General features: G+C 38.5%; 1 protein-coding gene across 1 annotated transcript in view; it reads right to left on the minus strand.

The window, feature by feature from the left end:
- The window catches only part of SLC18A2 (solute carrier family 18 member A2), a gene marked incomplete in the record, with an annotated part of 947,305 nt that overhangs the window by 107,887 nt on the left and 813,558 nt on the right, over positions 1 to 25,860 (minus strand). Inside the window, 1 exon segment of the mRNA XM_044055965.1 lies at positions 18,427 to 18,522. Coding sequence (XP_043911900.1) covers positions 18,427 to 18,522 — 96 coding nt within the window.

Raw genomic sequence — 25,860 nt, forward strand, 5'->3', positions numbered from 1 at the left:
CTTCTATATAAATCATATTAATATTCACAAATGACATATAATTATTTACAAAATTCCAGCTAGCTGGGCTGGCAGTATTTCCCTTTGTCACAGAGGTTACTAGGCTAGCGGCCCTAGAACCTTTACAAGCCTAGCCATGTTAATCCCAAGTATCCCCATTTGTTCTTTTTTGGGTAGTTCGCAGAATGAATTTATGAACAGATGGGATCTGTGATCAATACCAGCTACCCCTGCCCATGAGGGTAATGGATGCCACCCCAGGGGCAAATTTCCTGACTCCCATCCAGTTGTTTAGGTTGCGTTTGAATAGGGTCAGTGAGGAGCTCTGTTTTTATGTGAATGGAGAGTCTATTCCAGAGAAGCGTCAGTCTCTAGATTCATATCTGTCTCTCCAGCATGTTCTGTTAATGTCACAAGCTAGGTTGATATCCCTAGAGCGAGTGACTCTTGAGCTATTTGACTTGTGGATGTGCATTTCCATTAAGGAAGGGTTGGAGATTGTAGGCCAGGCACAAGTCACCTCTCAGCAGCCTTAAGATGCAGAGTAAAGTGACAGAGTTTTCAGCCTGTCTACGTAGGTTATGGCTTGGAATCCCTGTATATATATATTTTTTTTTAGAGAGAAACCTCTGAGGTCTCTCTAGCTGCTGCAGGTGTCTGATGAGGGACATGCAAAAGTGTGCATTATACTCTATTAGTGGTCTGATGAGAGTTGAATACAGTGGAGTTATACATACCCTGACCTGGATGCTATGCTTTTGCTTATGAGGTGCACTATGTAGAAGGCTTTCCTTGCCAATGTGGAAACTCAGTGGTCAAATTTCAGATTGCTATTAACCAGTGTTCCCAAGTCTCACTCCACTGGGTTGGAAGTCAGGGGAATGCTGTCAGTATTGTAATTTGTAGGGAATTCTGTTTTGCCAAAGAGAATAATACTGCATTTTTTGTATCTAGTTTTAGACCATAGCTTTGGTACCAGTCATTTGTTTGTGTTAGCCCTTCTTGTAATATGTTGACATTGTTGGGGGGACTCAATGATTGCTACCAGTTTTCCATCATCGGCACACTTGGTGAGTCAAAGGTCATACACTTTGGCCTGGACTTCTGAGAAATAGATGCCAAACAGTAAGGGGCCCAGCACAAATCTCTGTGGTACTCCACTGGTGACCAGTCTACTGGTGTTGGAGGAGTCACCATTTTTGACAGTGCATGTTGTGTCTGTGAGCCAATTGGGTACCCATCTAGTAATGTAAGGGTTAATCCCTGTCTGATGCCAGAGCAGGGAATTGTGTTGAATGCCTTGGCAAGGTTGAGTTAGGCTGTGTGCCCTGTCTTACCTTTGTCCATGGCTTTGGTGATGTTCTCATAGCAGTCTACCAGGTTTAATAAGCATAACCTACCCTTAACAAAGCCAAACTGGGTTGCGTCCAGCATTTGGAGGTCTCCTGTGTCTTTGTTGATAAGGTACATGATAATTCTTTCCATAGCCTTGCAGATGAGGCTGGTTAGGCATATAGGTCTGTAGTTCCCAGGGACAGTTTGATGGCCCCACTTTGTGCACGGGGATTACTGTTGCTGCTCTGCATTCTGCAGGAACATAGCCAGTTCTCAAGCTATAATTAAAGAGAACACCAAATGGGGTCCACTAGGTCTTATAGGTTCATAGGTTCATAGGTAGGTACTAGGCTATTGGCCCTGAGGCCTATATAATCCTAGCCAAAAACGTTCCCTGGCTTTTGCCACCCAAGAAAGTTATTTTCCTGTGCCCATCCCTAGCAGAGCCACAGAAGTGATCCCTGGGGTGAATTTCCTATTTCCCATCCAATTATTGAGATTTTTCTTAAAGATGGCTTATGAGGAGCTTTGCTTGACATGAATGGGTAAGTCTGTTCCATAGCATGAGAAGTCTATGGGACAGGAATCTATCCCACCAGCATGTTTTGTTTTATTGTGGTGGCAAGGTTTAGGTCCCTGGAGCATGTGGCTCAGTGGGATTGGGGTTTCTTTAAGTGTAGCATGTTCATGAGATCTGGGTTTGACATGGCTTTGTATGTCAGGCAGAGGTTGCCTCTGAGTAGGCGATAAGCGACGGAGTAGAGCTGGAGTTTTTTGAGGCAGTCTGCGTATGGCATCTGTTTGAGGCTGGTAATCCTCTTAGTGAGGTATTTCTGTGGCCTTTCTATTTGTTGTAGATGTCTTGCGAGGTACATGCCAAATGGGGCATTGTACTCTATAATGGTTCTGATGATAGATGAGTAGATTTGGAACAATGAACTCTTTTTTTTCTGGAGGTGAACCCCTTTGTGACGAGGTGTGCCATGTAGAAGGATTTTCAGACTACTGTGGCAAAGTGATTATCAAAGGAGAGACTACTGTCCACCTGTGTCCCAAGGTCTCTTATCACACTTTCAGTGTTTAGTAGGCTACCGCCTACATGGTAGTTCATGGGTACAGTGTTTTTCCCAAAGAGGATGACAATGCACTTCTTGGCATTGAGCTTGAGGCCATAACTTCAACACCAGGCATCAGTCTCAGTGAGGCCCCTTTGTAGAATGTCCACATCATTAGGTGATTCTATTATGGCTCCTAGTTTGCAGTCATCTGTGAACTTCATTAGCCAAAGACCTGCTGTATTAGCCTGGACTTCTGAGAAGTTGATGCTAAAAAGGAGAGGACCTGGGACAGAGCCCTGTGGTATTCCACTTGTCATTGGTCTGAAGTTGGATTTGGAGTTGGCTACTTTCACTGTGTGAGTTCAGTCAGTGAGCCAGTTGGCCACCCATCTTGTGACATAGGGATTTATGCCCAGTCTAGTGAGTGTATCTATAATTCCAGAGTGGGAGATGGTGTGGTAAACCTTGGCGAGGTCAAGATGAGTTGCGTGCACCACCTTACCCTTGTCCACGGCTCTGGTGACTGCTTCAAAGAAGTCAATCAGGTTTAGGAGACGTGACCTACCTTTTACAAAAAACTGAGTGGGGTCCAGAGTTTGGAGGTTACCTAAGTCCTTGTTTATAAGCTCCAAGATGATACGTTCCAGGCTCATCAGGCTAATGGGGTGGTAGTTCCCAGGGTCTGTGGTGGCACCCCCTTTGTGGAGTGGGATATCTGTCACTGTGTGCCATTCAGTAGGCACAAATCCTGAAGTGAGGCTATGATTCAACATGGTACTTAGGTGGGGTGCCAGTTCATTCTGTAGTTCATGCCGAACACAGCCTGGGATGTTGTCAGGTCCCATGGATGCTGTGTTCTTGGCTTTGGAGAGTTTAGTCTTTACTTGTGCAGCCGTGATTACTGGGGCTTTGCATTCTTCCAGTATAGTGATGGGCCCTTTGGGGGGTGAAGTTTGCACTGAACTTATCTGCCAGGATGTTGGCAATATCAGTTGATTCTGTATATCTAGTGCCATTGTGCTGTAGCTCAGAGCAGATCTGATGTCACCATTGAGATTCTTGAGATAGCTGTAGAATGCTTTATGGTTGTCTTTAGAATCAGTGGTGATCTTGTTTTAGATTGTTTAGTAAACAACCTGGGATATTATCTGGTCCCACTGTGGCCATGTTTTTGGCCTTGGCGAGTGCAGAGATGACCTGTTCTCTAGAGATACTAGGCAGAGGACTGGTGTCAGGTGTACTTTGGGATATGTAGGTGGGAATAGAGGGGTGATCTCTCAGCTGGCAGGTTGGTGATAACTTCCGGTGTAGTATGAGTGATCTCATCTACAACCAGTTCAATACATAACTGAGCATTTCCTTTTAGACTTTGGATATAGTTAAAGAATGACTGAAAAATTAATTAATCAAGGTGCTGCTTACTGTGATGGATCTGAAGTCTTCTTAAGACTCTAAAGGTCTTGCTGGCTGGATTCTGCTGAAAACAGTCTACTTATAATTGCATTTACAGTCTGTTGCCCACAGAAACATGCAGAATGTACACTGATGCAGCACCAAACTCTGTCACTTTAAAAGCAGTAACTAATAAATAACTTTTTATAACAAATCACACAAGCTACCATTACAGCTTCAGGTACTGTGCTACTTTACTTCTCAACCAGCATGGATGAGAGATACAATATTACCTCAGAACAAGTGTGCTCCTACACAAATATATCTATCAATTTTATCTGCTGTAGTCTCTTTAGTGTTTTTACATCCTGTTTTTCTCCTTGGTATTCTGTTTTGGTCTTTATATGAAAACATCTGTTTGCTGGTGTTTGCAGAAAAAAATTTTCATCCTGTAGAGAAACAATACTGATATTGTCTTTTAAGGAAGTATCTTTTTGGGAAACACGTAAAACTGCAGAGGGTTGGGAGGGTGGCCTAATGGTTAAGGTGTTTGCCTTACAAACACAAGGTGCAGGGTTTGAGTCTCACAAGGGATAATTGGCTAGGCTTAAAATGGCTCGCAAGGGCAGTTAGCTTAGTACTAATCTATGAACCTATATATATATATATATATATATATATCTTTTTTCTGTATATATATATATATATATATATATATATATATATACATTTATATATATATATATATATATATATATATATACACATTTATAGATTTTTTATATATATATATATATATATATATATATATATATATGAACAGATGGGTATAGGGGGTGTAAAATGGTTGAATGCTATTACATTTGCTTTATTTTGTACTACTTTCTTGTGATTTTTTTGCCACATTTTCTTTTCTGTTTTATCATTATGATCATATGTTGTTCTTTTATGTTATTTTGTGCACTTATATGAAGCAAAGCAGTTGTGTTTTAAGGATACTTGATATGCTGCCTATATAAAAGGCAGTATATAGGTTCATAGGTAGATACTAGGCTATCTGCCCTAGGGCATTTATAAGCCTAGCCAGAGTGTATTTGGCTTCCGCCTCCCTATTAGATTAGCCTACTGTGCCTCTGTAAAGTAGGTCACAGAAGGTACCCTTTTAAGATTAGTTTACTGTGCCTCTGTCTAGCAGGGACACAGAAGAGATCCCAGGGGTAAATTTGTGATTTCCCATCCACGCGTCCAGATTTCGCTTGAAGAGGGTCAGCAAGGGGCTATTTCTAACATGAATTGGGATTCTATTCCAGAGTGAGGGGAGCCTCTGGGAAATGAATCTGTCCCTCCAGCATGTCCTATTTATTTTTGTGCTGAGGTTTAGGTCCCTGGAGCGTGTAGCTCTAAGGGACTTGGATTTTTTGAGGTGGAGCATGTCCATTAATTCTGGGTTTAACATGGCTTTGTACGTCAGGCATAGATCGCCTCTGAGTAGGCGGTAAGCAACTGAGTAGAGCTGGAGTTTCTTTAGTCGAGCTGAATAGGACATCTGTTTGTAGCCCATGATCCTCTTGGTGAGGTACTTTTGGGGTCTCTCCAGTTGCTGCAGGTGTCGGGTAAGGTACATCCCAAAAGGGGCATTGTATTCAATTATGGGCCTGATGAGTGATGAGTAGAGGAGCACGATGACCTCTCTTGATCTAGATGCGAACCCTTTTGTGATAAGGTGGGCTATATAGAAGGTCTTCTAACCACTTTGGCAACGTGATTAACAAAGGAGAGATTACTATCTACGTTGGTCCCAAAATCTCTAATTACTTCTTCCGTAATTAATGGATTACCACCTATGTGGTAATTTGTGGGCACCTTGTTTTTCCTAAAGGGGATGACTATGGACTTTTTAGCATTTAGCTTGAGGCCGTGGCTCTGGCACCAAGCATCCGTCTCTGTGAGACCCTTTTGGAGGATGCTTGTGTCAGCTGGAGATTCGATTATGGCCCCAGTTTGCAGTCATCTGCGAACTTTGTCAGCCATAATCCCCTCGTGTTAGCCTGAACCTCAGAGAAGTATATACTGAACAAGAGAGGTCCCAGAACTGAGCCCTGTGGGACGCCACTTGTAACTGGTTTGGATTCGGACATGGCACCTGCGATTCTGACCATGTGGGTTCTATCTCTGAGCCAGTTTGCAACCCATCTTGTGATATAGGGGTTGATATTTAAACTGGTAAGCTTATTTATGATGCCCGAGTGGGGTATTGTGTCGAAGGCTTTTGCGAGGTCCAGGTAGGCTGTGTGGACTACCTTGCCCTCATCTATGGCTTTGGTAACTGTTTCAAAGAAATCAACTAGGTTTAAGAGGCAAGATCTGCCCTTAACAAAGCCGAATTGGGTAGGGTCCAGTGTCTGGAGGCTCCCAATGTCTTTGTTTATGAGTTCCATGATAATACGCTCCATAGCTTTACAGACCAGACTAGTCAGGCTTATGGGGCGATAGTTTCTGGGGTCCATTGTGGCACCACCTTTGTGGAGTGGGACCACTGTAGCTGTATGCCATTCTTTGGGTACATATCCTGTAGTAAAGCTAAGTTTGAACAGTGACTTAATGTGAGGGTTCAGTTCTTCTTGGAGCTCATGTAGGACACAGCCTGGGACACCATCCAGTCCCATAGATGCTGTGTTTTTTGCTTTGGAGAGGGCAGCTTTCACCTGTGCATCTGTGATGTCAGGGAGGTTACATTCAGTTGGGATAGGCATTTGCTCCTTTGGGGGGGGGGGAGTTTGCACTGAATCTGTCTGCCAGGATGTTGGCTATGTCTGTAGGTTCGGTATATTTTGTACCATTATGCAACAATTCAGAGCATATCTGGGAGTTTCCACCCATGTTCCTGACATAACTAAAGAAGGCCTTGTGATTATCTTTAGTGTCTAGGGCAATTTTTCTTTCAAAACTGGCCTTTGATGATTTTATGAGGGATCAAAGTTTCTTGCTAATACTGATCAGAGATGCCTTCCTTTTGGGATTTTGCTCTGTCATGTAGTAGCTTCCTCCTTCTGTTGTATAGCTTATTTATGGCCAGGGTCCACCAGACCAGTCTCCTGTTTTTGGAGGAGTGAGTCTTGGTTTTATTTGGGATAGCACGATCCATGCATTCCTGCAGGTGCTCATAGAATGCATTTGGAAAGGATTCTGTGGATTGGGCTGTATTATCCTCTGGCCCAGGGGCTTTGAAGGATTCCACCTCAGTCTTGAGAAGTGCAAAGTTGGCTTTTGAGAAATTCTTTACAGTGATTTCCTTGGCTGGGGTGGGGACGGATATGGATGTCCAGGGAAATTTGTTTATGGTCTGATCTTACCAATGAGGGGTTTACCTCTGGTGTGGAACATAGAGTCCCCATGTTGGTGATGACCAGGTCCAATATGTTGTTCCCTCTTGTGGGAGTGGTGACCAGTTGTTCCATTGTGTTAGAGTTTATAAATTCAAGAAACTGTTGGGCGAGGGTGTTTGGGCTTGAGTAGTTTTCCCAGTCAATGTTTGGGTAGTTGAAGTCACCCAATAACATAGTGTTTGGAGAGACCTTCATATTCTCCAGCATTCTCAGGAATGCAAAGTGGGGTTACTGTAATAGGGAGGGTGTTCTGTAGCAGGCTACAAACTTAAAGGCAGTTTTGCCTGCTGTTAGTTGCACATGGATGGTTTCCGATGCTTCGTGCAGTGCCACTAACCTGGAGGTGTAGGTATCTTTGATGAATATAGATACTCCCCCCTCCTTTTGTGCTTCGGTCCGAGTTTTGGGGACAAAACGCATCATATGAGTTATAACCTGGTAGTGCTGGGGTGCTCTTAGGAGCCTTGAACCAGGTTTCTGTTACTGCACAGACATCGACTTTCTCCATAATGAGGAGAGCCTCGAGTGCTTGCATCTTGAGGTTTAGACTTCTGGCATTGAGTAGCATTACCTTTAGTTTTTTTATCCTTGGGTTTTCTATGGAGGTGGGTTTGTCCTTTGAGCCTTGCCTAAAAAAGGCACTATGGGGGTGGCAAGAGCCTTGGCCAGTATACAAAAGCCTAAGGGTGACAGGTGCAAGCCATGCCTAGCGAAGCAATGTAGCTTGTCGAGCATGTCATCCCAGGCTGACAGACACTGGATCCCCTTTGATGACACCAATACTTTAGCCAATTGTTGAAATTGATCATTTTGTCTTTATACTGTGGCATCATTCTTGGTGAGGGCAAGATGCTACTCAAGGACAGGGTCATACCAGCCTGGGCTACATGGTCAGAGAGCTCCTCTATGTCTCTTTTCATGTAGTCCAGGGAGGTACATCTCAGGTCATTCACACCAGCATGGACAATGACGGAGTCATACTTGTACTTGCTTTGGAGTGACCTGAGTGCTTGCATTATGTGGCGGATCCTGGCACCCGACAGGCAGCTTACAGTGGCCTTCTCCTTGTTCAGTCTGGTGAGTGGGACGTCAGTGTGCTGGACAATAGAGTCCCCTATAACAAGTGTATTTGATGTGTTGTTTGGCCTTAAGGGCTGTAACTGTGAGGCACACTGATTTTGTGTGATATGTGATTCGTGGGTATTGTTGAGGGGTGGCTGTTGCTTGGATATCTGCTTAGGAGGTCTTTGCTGTTTAGGCAGATTTTTATTTAGAGCCTCCGAGTATGTTTTTGTGTGTTTATGTGTTGGGTATGCAGATGCAATAGGTCTGTGTGAGACTGGATTTGTGGTGTAGGTGGTTACCTTTTCCTCCTGACTGACTGTGCCAGTCTTGGGTTGAGAGAGCTCTGCCTCCAGTTTGGCTGTGTAACTGCATCTCTCACATGTATTAGTGTTTGTTGGAAGGAGGAGGGGGTTGTCTGTGTACATAAGGCAATTGTAACATTGCCTCAAAATTCTCAGATTAACCAGCTGGACTGGAGAGTAACCTTGAAACTGACCCTTGGACATACCAGATTAGTATAGGGAACTGTTTTTTACTGATCAGATTAGGGAAGGGAACTGATTTTTCACTTGATCAGGAAGGACCAATCGGGAGCCTAATACTTATGAGAAGTCAAGGAGGGTGTAGTGCTTAGTTAGTTAGTGTTTCCTTATAAGAGCTGAGCAAGTGCAGGGCTTTAGAAAGAGAATAGAGTGATTACTTTGAGAGTTTGAACAGTTCTAAGGGAAAAAGTGAAGAGCAGACTTTGTGGAGCCTGGAATAGTTTAAACCTGTTTAGGTGGCGCTGCCCGACGCTGCTCAGTGTGCAAAACCGCACAAAAAGAGAGTTGTAGGGTTTTAAGAGAGAGAGATCAAGGAGTTTAGAATTGACCCAAAATGGCCAATAAAACTACAGCTTCTAGGCAGTAACCACTCCTCCAGGGACAGGCAGGCTGTTCAGTGTTAACCACTCCCACTGGTGAACACAGAGACTTCCCTTTAGCCCAAGCAAGCACTGGCCTTCTAGAAACTTCCAAACAGTTCAGAACAGCAAATCTGTAACTGAACTTTCTTAACTTTCAGAAAGTGGGAAAAAAGCAAGATTTTTTTTTTTTTTCTTTTTGTTGTAGTTTAAATGTAGCAGAGATACACAAGCAGCACAATAATCACAACAGTGCAATACATGACCCCACACTTGAGTGCTAGGCCAAAATCAGGTAAAATGCAGTTTTTAGAGAAAAAAACGATTTAAAATTAAGTGCAACACAGGAAATGTAGTAAACAGGCTCTAGATGTGTTCCAAATACTGTTACTGTTACAGATATAAACTTTAGCAAGCCAGAAAATGCCAAAAAGTAGGCGGCAAAGCAGTAAAACTTAACAAAAAATCAGAAGAAAATACTTAAAATCACAAAAGTGACTCCTTTTCTTCTCTTAGCGTTTTCTTCCCTTGGTAGGTGCTTCAGCAACAACTAGCAAGCCTGAAAAGATGCCAAAACCACGAGGCAGCTGGGTTTTAAGAGAGAGAGATCAAGGAATTTAGAATTGACCCAAAATGGCCAATAAAACTACAGCTTCTAGGTAGTAACCACTCCTCCAGGGACAGGCAGGCTGTTCAGTGTTAACCACTCCCACTGGTGAACACAGAGACTTCCCTTTAGCCCAAGCAAGCACTGGCCTTCTAGAAACTTCCAAACAGTTCAGTACAGCAAATCTGTAACTGAACTTTCTTAACTTTCAGAAAGTGGGAAAAAAGCAAGATTTTTTTTTTTTTCTTTTTGTTGTAGTTTAAAGGTAGCAGAGATACACAAGCAGCAAAATAATCACAATTGTGCAATAAATGACCCGATACTTGAGTGCTAGGCCAAAATCAGGTAAAATGCAGTTTTTAGAGAAAAAAAACGATTTAAAATTAAGTGCAACACAGGAAATGCAGTAAACAGGCTCTAGATGTGTTCCAAGTACTGTTACTGTTACAGATGGTTTATCATAATGGAAATATTTCTGTGACAGTAGCAACTTTCAAAATGCCACTACAAAAATAACTAGGGGTTTGACTTTTCTTAACGTTAGAAACAACCACATTCCTAGTCTTATGCTTCCAGTTCTTTTCCAGTGAAGTTAAGATAACTGCTCTAATCTAATCAGATCTTTGATTTACAAGGTCACATTAGTAATGCAGCATTAGGGCAATCCCATGTGCATATACATTTTATAAAGAATATCATGGGACCATGATTCAGGATGATAAGAACAGCAGAAATGCGCGCGTGTGTGTGTGTGTGTGTGTGTGTGTGTGTGTGTGTGTGTGTATGTATATATATATATATATATATATATATATTTATATATATATATATATATATATATATATTTATATAAAAATCTGCATTTCATACATCAGATCAGGTAGCAAATACAAAATGCACTGAAACAAGCCCAACAACATTTCCTAGTGAGCGTTATCATGTGTTCTGCTGGAATCCCTGTCTCCACATGCAGCTCATCTAGCCAGTGTTTGCTCAGATTTGATTTACTGAGATTGCTTTTATCTTTTATAATCTGACAATGTGTATAGATGACAAACACACCTGCATCTATATCTATCTCTCTAACTATATATATATATATATATATATATATAGATATATATATATATATATATATATATATATAGATATATATATATAGATATAGATATAGTGCTCTGGTGTGTATGATATATGTAATACCTTGCAAAATATGTTTAGCGTGAAATAATGAAGAATAACATGGAGAATGTTCATATTTGTGCAATATTTTTAGGAAAAGTATAAAAGTGATATGTGTGTGTGTGTGTGTGTGTGTGTGTGTGTGTGTGTGTGTGTGTGTGTGTGCGCGCACGCGCGCGCAAGCGTGCTTGCATACTGTGAACACATGCTTTTGTTTTAAATGATGAAACTACATTCAGAAGGAAGGAAACTCATCAGAGGCATGCACTGGATGAGTTCTATACTTTTAGCACACCAAAATAACTAACATATGCAATAAGAAGTTAATAAGGCATTATTAGCCATATTGCAGACAGTAGAAGTAATCACCATATCACGATTTCAGACAATGCACAGTGGAAGGCATATAACCAGCTTCTGTGACAAACATGTCAGTTTCCAGACTCACATAATTCTTTTTATTAATGCAAATTTTATTATTCCAACATCTAAAATGTCTACCTGCTACATGTTTTAATCAAAAACTTAACTTTACTATTTGACCTCCATAATTTTCGGTTTTGCCCAGCTTTCCTGCGCTAAGAATTTGAGTAGTAAGGCAAAGGATAACAATACATGTATTTCTGGAATTTTGTTTTTTTAGGTTGTAAGATGTGTGGCTTTAGTACTGCAAAAGGGGAGGCAATCTAGTTGTTAGCACGTGCTGATTGTGATGTGCAAAGTGAAACAGATACCAGTATTTTCCTCTTTACTTCCTGATTCACAGCCATCAGAAGATGCTTAGTAACACAAACCGTTCTTAAAATATTTAGTGACTAAGATTCTTTTCTGCATTTCTTGTCCTTGTCACCCTCCCCATTTTTCATTCATTAGTATCCCCCCTTTTAAATTACAGCCTTTATGTCCTTCCTTCAGAAAGTGCATGCGGTTACATTTCTAAGGGCAACCTTAAAATTATACCCATGTTTGGGAATCTTGTTCATTTTCATGTAATTATCTTGTCCTGTTGTTCGAAGGCACACTGCTGTGCTTGTGCAAAGTGATATGTAAACATAGTTACAGTATGTATATGTAGCAACAACAGGGTACATATAAGTAAAGTATGGAAAGAAAGTATGTCAGGACCTAAGACTGGAAAACCATTACATATGGAAGTGGGTGCAGCAACTGCACAGTGTAGTTTGACAGCAGTGTGCTGACAATATAAATTCAATTATGGAAGTTATTTACATGTGTATTTTTTTGTTTAACTCCAATCAAATACCTCAGGTGTACATTCCTGCAAATGGCTTTAATTGATGGCCATGTGTTTTGATAGGGATTAAAAATTTTGCGAGACCTGTGATAATTACATATTCAATGATAACATCAATACTAGATTGTGTAGCTGTGACAGTAAAGACAACCCAGTAACAGATAATTACTAGACTAGTGTGTACAGACCAATAAATAGCACTGACGAAAATATAAAATGATTATGGAATTACGTGTTCTGCTTGTGACAACTTATTGGCATTTTTTATTATTATTTCCTTACTTTTGTAGTATAAATTGTTAAATTGTTAAATTTAAATTGTTAGTTATCATTTTAAAATAAGAAAGAATAAATAAATCTAGCAATAAAATATTTAAAATTACTCATTTTTTTATTTTTCAGAATGGCTTCTGCATCATCTGAAAATAAAACTGGTAAAATGAAAGGAAAACTAGCGGAAGAAAGAAGTGTTTCAAGAGAAATGGACTGACTATCTTTTGTTGAAGGTAATAATAAAGCACTATGATACACAGAGAAGTAGTATCCATTTTTAAATACCATAATTTGAAAAGGCATTATGTTCAAATGCTCCCAAAATTTAATGGAGCACAGGGAATGTGCTGTATACCAAAAATATTAGATTAAAAAAAAATTTACGTCTCAACAACTATTTCGATAATCGACTACTCAAACTGATTCATTAGTCAAGGCAAGTTATGTTAGATTGAATTTAATTGCTAAAAAATCAAAGACATTGCTGATGGTGAATTTATTAAAGAATGTGTTGAAAGAGTAGCAGACATAATTTATTCTGAAAAAAATCAGATTTTTGTAAAATAAGTTTATCACACCACACAGTTGCTAGGCATGTTGAAGATATAGCTAAATGCATTGAAAAAAAAGTTTTGAATTTCAGTGTGCTACTTTCAAGTTTTATTCCATAGCTTTGGATGAAAGCACTGAAGCTACGGATATGGCTTAACTTGCCATATTTATTTGAGGTGTTGACAACAAATTTAATATTACTGAAAAAACTGTCCTCTCTGGTTCAACTGAAAGATAAGATGAAGTCTGTTGATTTGTATAAAGCAGTAAAAGCAACATTAGCAAGATTTTCCTTAACCATCGACAACATGTCTGGTATAGTCACCGACAGTGTTCCAGTTATGGTTGGAAAGAAGTAAGGGCTAATGAAACTAATAGAAGATGATGCAAAAAATTAAACATTCATGAAGTATCACTGCATCATACATAAGGAAAATTTATGTGCACTGACTTTAAAAATGGACAATATTATGACCACCGTCATTAAACCAATAAATTTCATTAGATCAAAAGGATTAAATCACAGACATTTCAAGAGTTTTTGAATACCTTCAAAACTAGCTATGGAGATATTGTGTACTTTACTACAGTAAGGCGGTTAAGTTGTGGTAAAATGCTAAAATGTTTCTGTGATTTGAGAAATGAAGTAAAGTGTTTTATGGACTCAAAAGGAAAACCTGTACTCAAATTTGCAAATGCGAATTGGATAGCTGATTTAGTATTCTTCGTAGATATCATTGCTTAATTAAATGAATTGAACATGTATCCCCAAGATTAAAATCACCTAATAAATGATATGTTTCAAACAGTGATGCCATTCAAAATTAAACTAAAATTGTGGCTAATTCACTTTGAAATACTGTCTGAACAAAGCGATGTAAATAACAAAAAATATGTGGCATTAATTGTTATTTTATCACAAGACTTTGAGCATAGATTTCAAGATTTCAGAAAAGACGAACCACATTTCAATATATTTGACACTCCATTCTCAGCTGACATCTACATGTTGCCTGCAAACTTGCAAATGGAATGTATAGATTTGCAATCAGATATGCAACTTAAAGAAAAACTTATCCAAGTGTCTTTATTGGACTTTTATAAGTTGTACCTGCCTAAACAAAAATATCTATCACTTCACGAACATGCCCTGTTCATGATGTATTTTTTGGGGAGTATGTACATTTGCAAGCAATTTTTTCCTGTATGAAATAAACAAAAAGTAAAATCAGAACAAAAAGTTCAGGCCAGAATCTTGAAAATACTCTTCACTTTACTACTACCTCAATCAAAACAGATACAGATTCATCAGTATTGAAAAAACAGGCTCAGTGTTCACTCATAATTTTTATGTTTAAAAATAAACATTGTACTGTTATACTCATTAATATGTTTACATTTTAGTCACATTAAATATTACATTCTGTATGTGGCTCTTGACAAATTTTTGATGGGCGATGTGGCCCAGAAGATCCAAAAGTTTGAACACCCTAGATGTAAATGAAGCATCTAAAATTTTCTTATGAGATTATCCTAGCTTATAAGTAAAACAACATTAGCAAATCAAGAAACTGAGTCCTTCCCCAAGACTTCTGTTCACAGACTTCACACTGTGAACATAACAAGGGGCATACCTGTGAGTGCTCATTTTATGTTCAGCAGTGATTGCAGGTTCATATGTTTATAGCTTCTAACATGACTTTTGACACTAGAGGATCTTTAGAAGCCTAACCATGCATTTTCATGAAGTTTTTTGCCATTGAAATTTAAATATGAAATAACCCAGAGGTGCAGAACATTTACAAGTTACTCCTTTCCACAATAATCAAGGGTGCTGCTCTAGGGATGAATTTGTGATTTCTCATTCATTTCTTGAGATTATGTTTGAATAGAGTAAGAAGTACTTTGTTTTGTGTGGAGAGGAAGATGATTCCAAATAAGTGAAATTTTCTGTGGTACATATCTGTCCCTCCAATGTGTTCTATTTATGTTGCAGAAAAGATTAAGATCTCTTGAGTGGGTGGTTATAACACTTTTGGATTTGCAGATGTGCAGTAGGTCTAAGAGGGCAGCATTGGATAAGGCTCTGTATGCAAGGCAGCTATCAGCCCTCGGCAGCCTATATGATACCAAGAATAGGGACCAGCTTTGAGATGAAGATAATCAGTGTAGTTTTCACTTTAGGCCCTTGATTCTCTTGGTAAGAAAATCAAACCAAGAACCAACGAACCACAAACCAAAAAAATGAATGAAGACGAAGTCCAAGCCGACAAGAATTTATTGACAACAGATAAACTTCACCATTCGCCATTGACCTAGGTTTCATCCCAAAACACGGACTTCTTCAGAATCTGAAGAAGTCCATGCTTTGGGACGAAACCTAGGTCAATGGTGAATGGTGAAGTTTATCTGTTGTCAATAAATTCTTGTTGGCTTGGGTTCGTCTTCATTCATTTCTTGGTAAGAAAATGCTGTAGGGATTTAGTTTGTGTCAAGTGGTTGGACAGGTAGATGTCAAGAGAGACATTATATTCAATGATCAGCCTAATAAGTGCTGAATATAGTGGAACAATCCCAATCCTGGACCTGGACATTACATCCTTACTAAAAAGTTGTGTGATGAAAAATAACTTTCTTACAACAGTGGATACATGATGATCAAATGACAGTTTGCTAATTACATAGGTTCTCAAGTCCCTAACTTCTGGATTGCAGTTTAGGAGTGTGTTATCAATGTGATACTTACAGGGGATGTTGTGCTTACCAAAGGATACTAGTATACATTTTGGCATGTAGTTTTAGTCCATGTTTTTTGACACCAGCTATTTTCTTAGAAAGGCCCTCTTTCAGGATCTTGGTTTCCTCTGGAGAATTAATAATGACACCTTGTTTATAGTCATCAGCAAACTTGATTGGCCATAAGCCCTTAGAATTGGCTTTGACCTCCAAGAAGTAAATGCCAAAGAGGAATGACCTAAGGAAAGAGCCCTGGGGTACACCACTGGTTTCAGGTCTTTTGGGAAAGATGGCGCTGCCCACCCTAGTTTTCTGAGTTCTATTTCATAGCCAATTTGCTATCGGCTGAGTTACATAAGAATTGACATTTAGCTGGGAGAGTTTATTAACAATACCTTAGTGTGGAATGGTATTGAATGCTTTAGTGAGATGTAGATATGTGGAGTGAACCGATTTTCCCTCATTCATTGCTTCAGTAAGCTCACCAAAGTTGACCAGGTTGAGTATGCATGATCTGCCCTTGAAAAAAACAAACTGGCTTGGGTCAAGGATTTGCAGGTTACCTAAATCCTTGTTTATTAATTATGTAGCAATCCTTTCCATGCCCTTACAGATGAGGCTCATCAGACTTGAGGAACTATAATTTCCTAGGTCTGTTGATACCCCCCACTTATATAGGGGATGACTGTTGCTACCCTCCATTCATACCTCTACCTATATAAGGGACGACTGTTGCTGTCCTCCATTCATCTGGCACTCAGCCTGTTTAGAGGCTGGTATTAAATGATTTCTGAGGAGGTTTGACAGGTACTGCTTCAGGCTAGCCAGTAGGTATCCTGGTATGTTATCTGGCCCCACAGAAGCAGCATTCTTGACCTTGGATTGTGCCTTGAGGACTTGCTCTATGGAGATTTGGGGTATGTAGATGCAGGTATGTGACCTGGAAATGTTGTGGTATAGTGGAAGGTGAGATTTGAGCAAATGTATCTGCTGGTAGATTGGCTGTCTTATGCATCTGACTAGGTGGTATCATTTACTATTAGCTCTGTGCAATCCTGAGCATTGTTTCTGAGGTTTAACATAGCTACAGAAGGCTCTGTGGTTATCTTTTGCCTGGGTACCTATTCTTACTTCATATCTCGGTTTGGATGAGAACAGGGTATGGAGTCCCAAGTTTAGTTTAGCAAGAGCATTTTTAGATTCTTAAGAGTTAGATTTATTTTTATGCATGGTGATTTTCTTTCTTTTATTAGTGCCTGTTTATAACTCCACCATATGGATTTATTATTGAATATGGCATGAAAGCTAAGGAGATAGGAAGAGATCAGCCTGTTCTTTATCATTCTTTAAAGCTGGACTTTTGAAAAAGGGAAGAGAATTAATTCTGTACATGACTTAAGACTGTTTCCTCCTTGAACGATTTGTTTCCACGTATTATAAAAAGAGAAAAAAATAATGTCACTTTAGGGGTAAAAGGTCAATACCTGATGTCATGGAAGCAATCCTATTTTTTTAAACATCATGGAGACCCATTCCTAAGCAAAAACAAATAATTATAATAAGGCTCATGTAATTGCTGTATGTATTAAGTCATTTCAGAGTAATGAATATGGAAGGAAGACAATTTTAACAACCAAGTTAGGCATGCTTTCACGGAATTCTGTTAGACCAAAAGAAAGGCAGCTGAAGGAGAATCAGACAGTACCAATAACCAAAAGAAAAGCAGCTGAAGGAGAATCAGGCAGTACCAATAACCAAAAGAAAATCAGCTGAAGGAGAATCAGGCAGTACCAATAGCCAAAAGAAAAGCAGCTGAAGGAGAATCAGGCAGTACCAATAGCCAAAAGAAAAGCAGCTGAAGGAGAATCAGGCAGTACCAATAACCAAAAGAAAATCAGCTGAAGGAGAATCAGGCAGTACCAATAGCCAAAAGAAAAGCAGCTGAAGGAGAATCAGGCAGTACCAATAACCAAAAGAAAAGCAGCTGAAGGAGAATCAGGCAGTACCAATAACCAAAAGAAAAGCAGCTGAAGGAGAATCAGGCAATACCAATAACCAAAAGAAAAGCAGCTGAAGGAGAATCGGGCAGTACCAATAACCAAAAGAAAAGCAGCTGAAGGAGAATCAGGCAGTACTAATAGCCAAAAGAAAAGCAGCTGAAGGAGAATCAGGCAGTACCAATAACCAAAAGAAAAGCAGCCGAATGAGAATTAGGCAGTACGAATAACCAAAAGAAAAGTAGCTGAAGGAGAATTAGGCAGTACCAATAGCCAAAAGAAAAGCAGCTGAAAGAGTATCAGGCAGTACCAATAACCAAAAAAACTGCTGATTTTTGGCAACTGTTTCTCTATGTTTATTCTCTTAGAACTGACCAAAATGGGTTAAATGATAAGCACTTTCCTTGATATATCAAGCTCATGTTTCCCTTTGTATGTTCTAGTGCCTTTACTTCAACCATCATACAAGGGGTGACTACACTTCCCTAGTTCATAATATATATCCTCACCCCCATGTCGTATTACTGGGGAAAATGGTATCTGCCTGCTTGTTTTTACAACATCGAATTGCATCTATATGCCTAAGAGGCATATCTAGTCAAAATCACTTTCCTGTATGATATACCATATAAAACAAGTCTTGATGAATTAAAATCGTGACTTGTGAAAGTACAAAAGTAAACTTACCCAGCTGCCATTTGGGCGAACACATCGTCTCCATCATCCAGATTGGCAGTGCTGGTTCCAGCATAGCAATTGCCATATTTGCAAAACAGATGGAACCTTAGACAAAAGAAGCAAAGCAAGTCATAGTACAGTTACATTAAATTCTGCAGATATATGTTAAAAACATATAACAGCTCTAATTATAACAATCTGAAGTTGACTCTCTCAGAATCTACTTTTGCAAGTCTGGAATTTAATGAAGTCCCTGATAAATATTATGCTGTGGGTGTAGGAATATGTGTGGCAAAGTCCTTTTTCTGTAACAGCATCACACATTAAAAAGGATAAAAAGCACTCCATCACAGCACATTAATCATCAGACTACTAAATGCTTGTATCCAGAAATCAGTAAAAAAAACTGCTTTGAAGATCACAGGAGTAGGTACAAATGTATGTATTTCACGAACAATAATGTTGTTTAAAACCAGTTATTTGAAAACTGATCCCTGACAAATCTGTATTGATAGTTTGGCAGCTCAGAAACTGTCTGATTATGGAAATCGTATGGCTTCACCATACCATTACTTCTGTAGCAGTGATGACTTCAGGGTTGAAATATAACAGTAGCCATTAGTGTGGAAACAAATCTCATATGGTCTAATGTTTGGTTTGTGTTTTATTTTGTTTAGGGTCTGACCAGTTTCACAGTACAAAACTCTGCTACTGCTGCAGATTTCTTGGAGAATGGTCTTTGGAGAATTAGGCATAAAACAACTGTGAGATATTGGCACATCAGTATGGCACAATAATTTCTCATTGACACCAAGGAGACTGCATGATTTGTGTTTAACTTCTAGTCATGGTTTTCAGAACAATGCTAAAAATATGGTTCCCTACTGAAATGTCAGAACTCAAAACGTTAAGTGCTGACACACCAAAAAAAATTGACAGTGCAGGAAAAGAATGAATTGGGAGCATCACTGTTTTCCTTTAAACTTTTTTCTGCAGATGGATAAGCCTCCTGCACTCCCCAATGTGGAGGGCATGTCCCAACACCCCCACCCAAACTTATATATACTAACTTTGAGATTGCCATACCTTAGAGAAAAGGGAATATTCTGAGAAATGGCTATCTTGGACTCTGTGTACGTATGTCTATTTTTTCATCCATTTAGTCTCCATATTGCAAGACTCATCATAGAGGTTCCAGACATTTCACATAGTTACCAAAACTTCATATGCCTTTTAATTAAAAAGGGATATGAAGTTTGGAGGTTTGGGAGGGTTGGCATAATGGTTAAGGTGTTTATCCCACAAATACAAGGTACAGGGTTTTATTCTCACCTTTAAGGGAAATTGGTTAAGGTTAAAATAGCCCACAAGGTCAGCTAGTCTAGTATTTATCTATGAACCTATGGACCTAAGGAAAATGTTTATACAATACCTTTGTCTTTTTGCATTGTGAAGTTTTTAATAACTGGCACATTTCATTTTTCATTCTGTTTTTGTTACTATCATCCATTTTTATCTTAGCTTCAAATAAACAGATGCAATACCTACATTTATACTGTTGCTTTCCAATCCAATATTACTTTACAGACTGGGTTTAAAAACTATTTTTAGACAATATAATTAGCTTCTCACATAAGACCATCAAGTCAAAGGGCTGCCAAATGTAGAAAGACATTGCAAAGGAGGTCAACACTTGAAGTTCCTCATATATTTTACTTTAGGCTGTCATGTACTCTAATGAGGAGTACCACAAGGTTCTGTGCTGTGCCCTCTACTGTTTGGAATCTATTTCTTGGAAGGCCACATGAAAGTTTAACAAATCTAGTATTGTTTTACCTGGAGAAAGTGTTAAGGTGTTTAATTTTTCTAATGTTGATTTCACTGAAAATGTCATGCATGTTTTTAGAAAAGGTTTTAATTTTGTTCTTGTTTCAAGCCGGACATTGTTTGTGCAATTACACAACTTAGATTATTTACAAAAAGTCTGAATTTAAAGTTGGCGTTTTTGGACAAAGCTGCTCCAATCAAATTGGACTGCCCCAGTAGAAGGAGCACTTACATTCCTCCACTGAATCCTTTGGTTTCCGTTTTTGAGAGAGTTTGTGAAGGCCAATTCAGGGAGCTGTTTAATAGGAGTAGAACATCTAGACTAACCCCAGATAATCTATCTGATGAAGAGAGAGAGGGGTTTGTTGAACAGTTTAACTAAAAATAGAGACTTACAAATCATGAAACCTAATAAAGGTAGGAGGTTGTTATTATGACTAGCAGTGACTTTTCTTCAAAAATGTTTGTTTTACTATCTAATTAATCCACCTACAGTAGGGTTTCTCTGAATGTTATCAATGTAGCCTATGGCAAGTTGGATTTTTATTTATTAGATTTAGTGCTCCAGGGGTATTTGTCACACATTGAGTGGGAGTATTTAAATGTGTAGAAGCTGAGGATAGCTTCAATTTTCCGCATACTCAAAATTCACAAGAATGCTGGTGACCACACATTAAGACCAATTGTGTCGGCTACATTTTCCAAAACTGAACCTTTGGCTAGGTTTTTTGATAATAAATGCAAAGATATTTTAAAAACTGAGGTACACATCCTTAGGGATTCATGGCATTTGCTTGAAATGCTCGGTAAATTACCATTTAATGGTGACATCCTTTTTATCACTGCCCATGTTATTCATTTGTACTCTGTGATCCCTCACAAAGTCGGTATTAAGTGTTTTTGCAGTTTTTTGGCTGAACATTCACAGTTTTCCAGTACAGACATTAGAGTTGTTATAACTTTACTTGAATTAGTACTTAACAATATTTTTTTTTATTTTTGAGGAGAGTATTTTCTTTTTCACCAAATGTCAGATGTAGCCATGGGCGCTTCCTGTTCCCCTGTTTATGCAAGTACAGTTTTGGCCATATGGGAGAAAATGGTTGTTTTTACCCCCTTATTTTTATCTATACTACATGGTTACTACCATTTTCTGGATGATATTCTTATTTTGAGGAAGGGTAGTTTTGATGAATGGGTCTCCACCCTTAATGAATGGCATAATTCCAGTGCCATTTTAAGATTCACGTTTGAATGTAGTAGGGAGAGAATTAATTATTTGGACATCACTCTTAGGAAAAATACTGTGCTGGCTGTTTCATACCCACTATTTTTAGAAAGGACACCTTTTCTAATTCCCAACTCCACTTCCAAAGTTGTCATCCATACCACTAAAAGAAATCAGTGGTGAAGGGGCAATTGGTTAGATTATCCCAGTTAATTTCTGAAGATAATATGTTTATTGATGAATTATACCACTCATTTGCCTCTTCCTGGAGAGGGGATATCTAAACAATTTTTAGATGGTATTAAAAAGGTTGTAATGAGACATAGGAATGGTAGATTTGCTCCTCTGCATAGATTTGTCTCCATTTCAAGACAGGATCATGAATTTGGTGTGAGTGGACCCTCTAACAATTATAGTGATTCCGGCCAGCAAGTAACAAGCGTATTTCACAGCTCATTAACGCTTTTTATAAGTCCATTTAGTATTAACACCAGTCAATATGTAGATTCTGTTAAATGGTATTAGAATACTATTTTTACTGATGAGATCAAGCAACACCTTGGCCCATCTCCTGTTGTTGTGTACTCTAAGGGTAGGAATATTAAATCCATTCTGGAATCTTGTTCAGCAAGGATGCAGTTTACCCACAGTAGAATGCTTAAGTGCGGTTTCTGCAAAATGTGCAGGTATATCCACGAAGATCCGTCCATTACTTTTTCTTTGCTTGCAGTTTGATATTAATCCCTGGTAAGGAAGAAAGTCTCTAATTTGCAGTCCAAATACTGTCTTGTCTGTTCCCAATCCGTTTCCCTTTTTACTTGTTTGCTCCCAAAACAGTGGTTCCTTTGCCAGTTTTCTCCAATGAGTATAATTACTCTCCTATTGCTTTGACCCTGACACTCTGCTGAATATTCATTCTGAAATAATTTATTTATCAAATTTACATGCTCACTTCTTTTGAAATGTGTCTCCTGTAGCACTGCTATTTGCATTCTGCATTTCTTAATATAATTCAATACTGTTTCCTTTTTGGGTATACCTGTGAGACCACTCACATTCCAAAATAGTATAGATAGTGTTGCCATTATGATATGAAGTTCTTATTTCCACCTGTAATACATGATAGGTTTTTTTAAATGTTTATTTTGCAGCTTTTGTGTTACATGCACCTACTAATGCTTGGCAGGCTATTTTTTTATACAGTTGTTTCTTGTCCTCTCCATGTGAAAATATGCCACATTTTACAAGACTTTTTGTTTTAATGAAAACCCTCAAGCAAAAAAACAAACACAGTCCCTGAACACCCATATAACTTAAAGCAAACGCAGAAAACTATGAACATCTTTAAATAATGACTTTAGCCCTCCTTGACAGCTGCACACACACACACACACACACACACACACACACACACACACGCACACGCACACGCACACACACACACAAAGGCATTAACCAACCTAAAAATAAGGTTATTCATGCTAAAATGTATTTTACAGCCTGTGCTCCTACTTACACTAATTGCTGCCTGTTCTTGTCTTACCTTTATTCCCCTCTCAGATATGAAAAACAACTTGTATGCTTTCAGAAAACATGAACTTTTAGCCTTAAAAAGTGGTCTGGCTTTTATTGCCTGGGACTGTAGACAGCATATCTCCATGGAAACATAAGAACAAAATGTATAGTTGCCATCAGCTGAAGACTTCTCAACTCACACTGAATATATATTTGCAAAAGGCAAACATTTCATTAATTTCAGTGTTCTCTTATTTATTTCCTTGCACTAAAAACTTCATATTAGATTGCACTAAGGGCATTAATCCAGACATTCAGTTATGTAAAACTAAAAGAAAACATATCAGCTGTACATATATTATGATATGTGTACTTTTACACTCCATCCCCACATCAACAACCCAAGATTATAGTATATTCACTTAAACATGCTTTTGTCTAGCCTTTTTTACCTTTTTGCATCATAATGCCTACATTTCTAAATACTAAAAAAGAAAACAGAATGAAATAAAAAGCATTCTTTATTAAAAAATCTTTTTTATATTTTTATTTTTTTTGTACTTTTTAGTTTTTAAGTAAAATAGAACAGTAATTCTGTAAATATTTATACATAATTACTGTTGTATTTTACTTTTAAAAACTAAAATGCCTATTCTGCACTGTGAGCTGTCCAGGGTGCTGACAAGCTGTGTATTGCATAATGATTGGTTCCCAGTGGATGTAGGTGAGAGCTGAGTGGTCAAGGACAGTGACAGAACCACAAAGAGACAGACAGAGCCCATGAGCCAATTTCAATAAAAAGCATTCTAATAAAAATAATAATAATAAAAAGACATCTGTTTACTTCAGTATCTTTATCACATACAAAATTTATCTGAAAATGTTTTACTATATAACATGTAATTTATAAAAATAAAAGTTTTATAGAGATTCTGTAAAGAACAGAAATAGTTTTCTTTACATTTACCTTTTTCCTTCCTCCTCATTTCCCCTGAGTGCCGTTCCAAACATTAATGACATGAAGTAGGGCAAAAGACTTTCAGTCATCCACAAGTTTAACAAAGCCTGCAAAAGTCCATTATTTCCACTTTTTCTTGTACAGCCATATTTCACAAATTTGATCAATGCTTTGTAATCTTACATTTATTTACTAATGTCTATGTTGCTGTTCTTCTTCCTGCTTATCTTCATCTCGCAACTCCAGACCCTGGTTCAATTCCAAGGTACTCTGGATTCTTCTACTCAACTCCTGTGTTTCTCTTTGTATCTGAAACATTTTCATTTGGAACAGTGGAAAAGGTTTCACTAACAAAGTCTCACTATGACTTTTATTATCTGAAGAATGAGAAGCAGATTAATCTTCTGCTTGATGGTTCACTTTTTATTAGATGAACTTTTGTATTTCCATCTTAGCCTGCTCTGCATCCAAAAAAATTACCTCAATCCTCCAGGAAAAAAAAACATTCTGAAGACAGCTAGATAATAGATCCTGAATCTAAGACCCACCTTTCGATACTCCTTGATTGCAGGATTGAATCTTCTTCTCCTGTGCCTGGCGTACAGCAAACAGTCATTCTCCATGAACACCCTACCATCTCCAACACTTAATACTTTTCCCCTCTGCTGCAGTTTTGTCAAGATCAACTCTTACTGCTGGTAGGATTGCATCTTTACTAATGCAGGTCCTGGTTGCTTTCCCATGGCCAGGTTTGGTGCATACACATGATGTGGTATTTCAATTAACAAATCCTGCTGTGGAGTACTAGTCCAGTTACTTATCTGACCTTTCATAATATTTATGAATTTATTTATTTATTTACATTTGTTGACCAGGAGTGTCCGACTGGACGTAGATCCATTTTCAGTGGAGGCCCAGGGAGAAAAGCTCCACAGTTAAAATAAACAGACAGTAGTTACATTGGATTACATAGCGATTGACAATTTAACATAGCAATTACTTACAACATATTTACAGATGAAGAACATAGTACATCAGTAGACAACTAGAATCTTTATCTGTGAAGTACATAACAGACATTAACAAATGTTACAATAAGAATAAAATTAATATTGCCTGTTCCTTCCAGTTTCTGTTATAGCAGAAAACCACAGGTTTTCCCTATGTGCACTGTCCTCTAATTCTGCCATTTTTTGAAACATCTCTTCTTGAGCAGTCTCATATTCAGATCGCCTTTTCTTCTTTTCATCCTTTGTTTTGTAAAGTCCAGGTTACTCATCCTGTCTGGCCTTTAATGGTACAGGTTGGATGAACATCAGCAGGATGGGTAGCTGATGTCTACCCCAAATTTTTGCCTTTACAATAATGACAACAACAACAACAACAACAACAACAACAACAACAACAACAACAACAACAACAACAACAACAACAATAATAATAATAATCATAATAATAATAATGCAGGTTGGGCATGAGCAGGCCATGCTGATTCACTGTACCAGACATGAGGATCTTGGCTTCTTTGGTGCTGATTGTAGCAAACCCTGCTTTTAGTTTGAGCACAGAGTTTCTGGGCTAGATTCACTGCTTTAAGGAAGGAGTCCTCTTTCCTTCCTTTTTCTGTGTGAAGTTGTTCATTTCAGTTTGGTTCCACTGCTCCTGATAGATGTAGCCTTGAGGGTTGACAGAGTCAGTGCTATGGATTGTTATATTTCTTCTACTATGAGAGCCTTTATGCTCTGCCCAGCATGGTTTTATGATATAATTTTATGCAGTTAGTTATCGTAATAGATATTACAGTTTTCTATGATACTATGATTTTGTGTTAGAATCCTTTAATTTATGCGATTTATTGAAATAACTGTAATAATATTGGTTCTTCAATAATGAGTTGAGGGGGCTCCGGTTTGTG

This window comes from Protopterus annectens, chromosome 14.part0 (genome assembly GCF_019279795.1).
Source record: "Protopterus annectens isolate FY-2018-M chromosome 14.part0, PAN1.0, whole genome shotgun sequence".
In the NCBI taxonomy this organism is placed as follows: Eukaryota; Metazoa; Chordata; order Ceratodontiformes; family Protopteridae; genus Protopterus; species Protopterus annectens.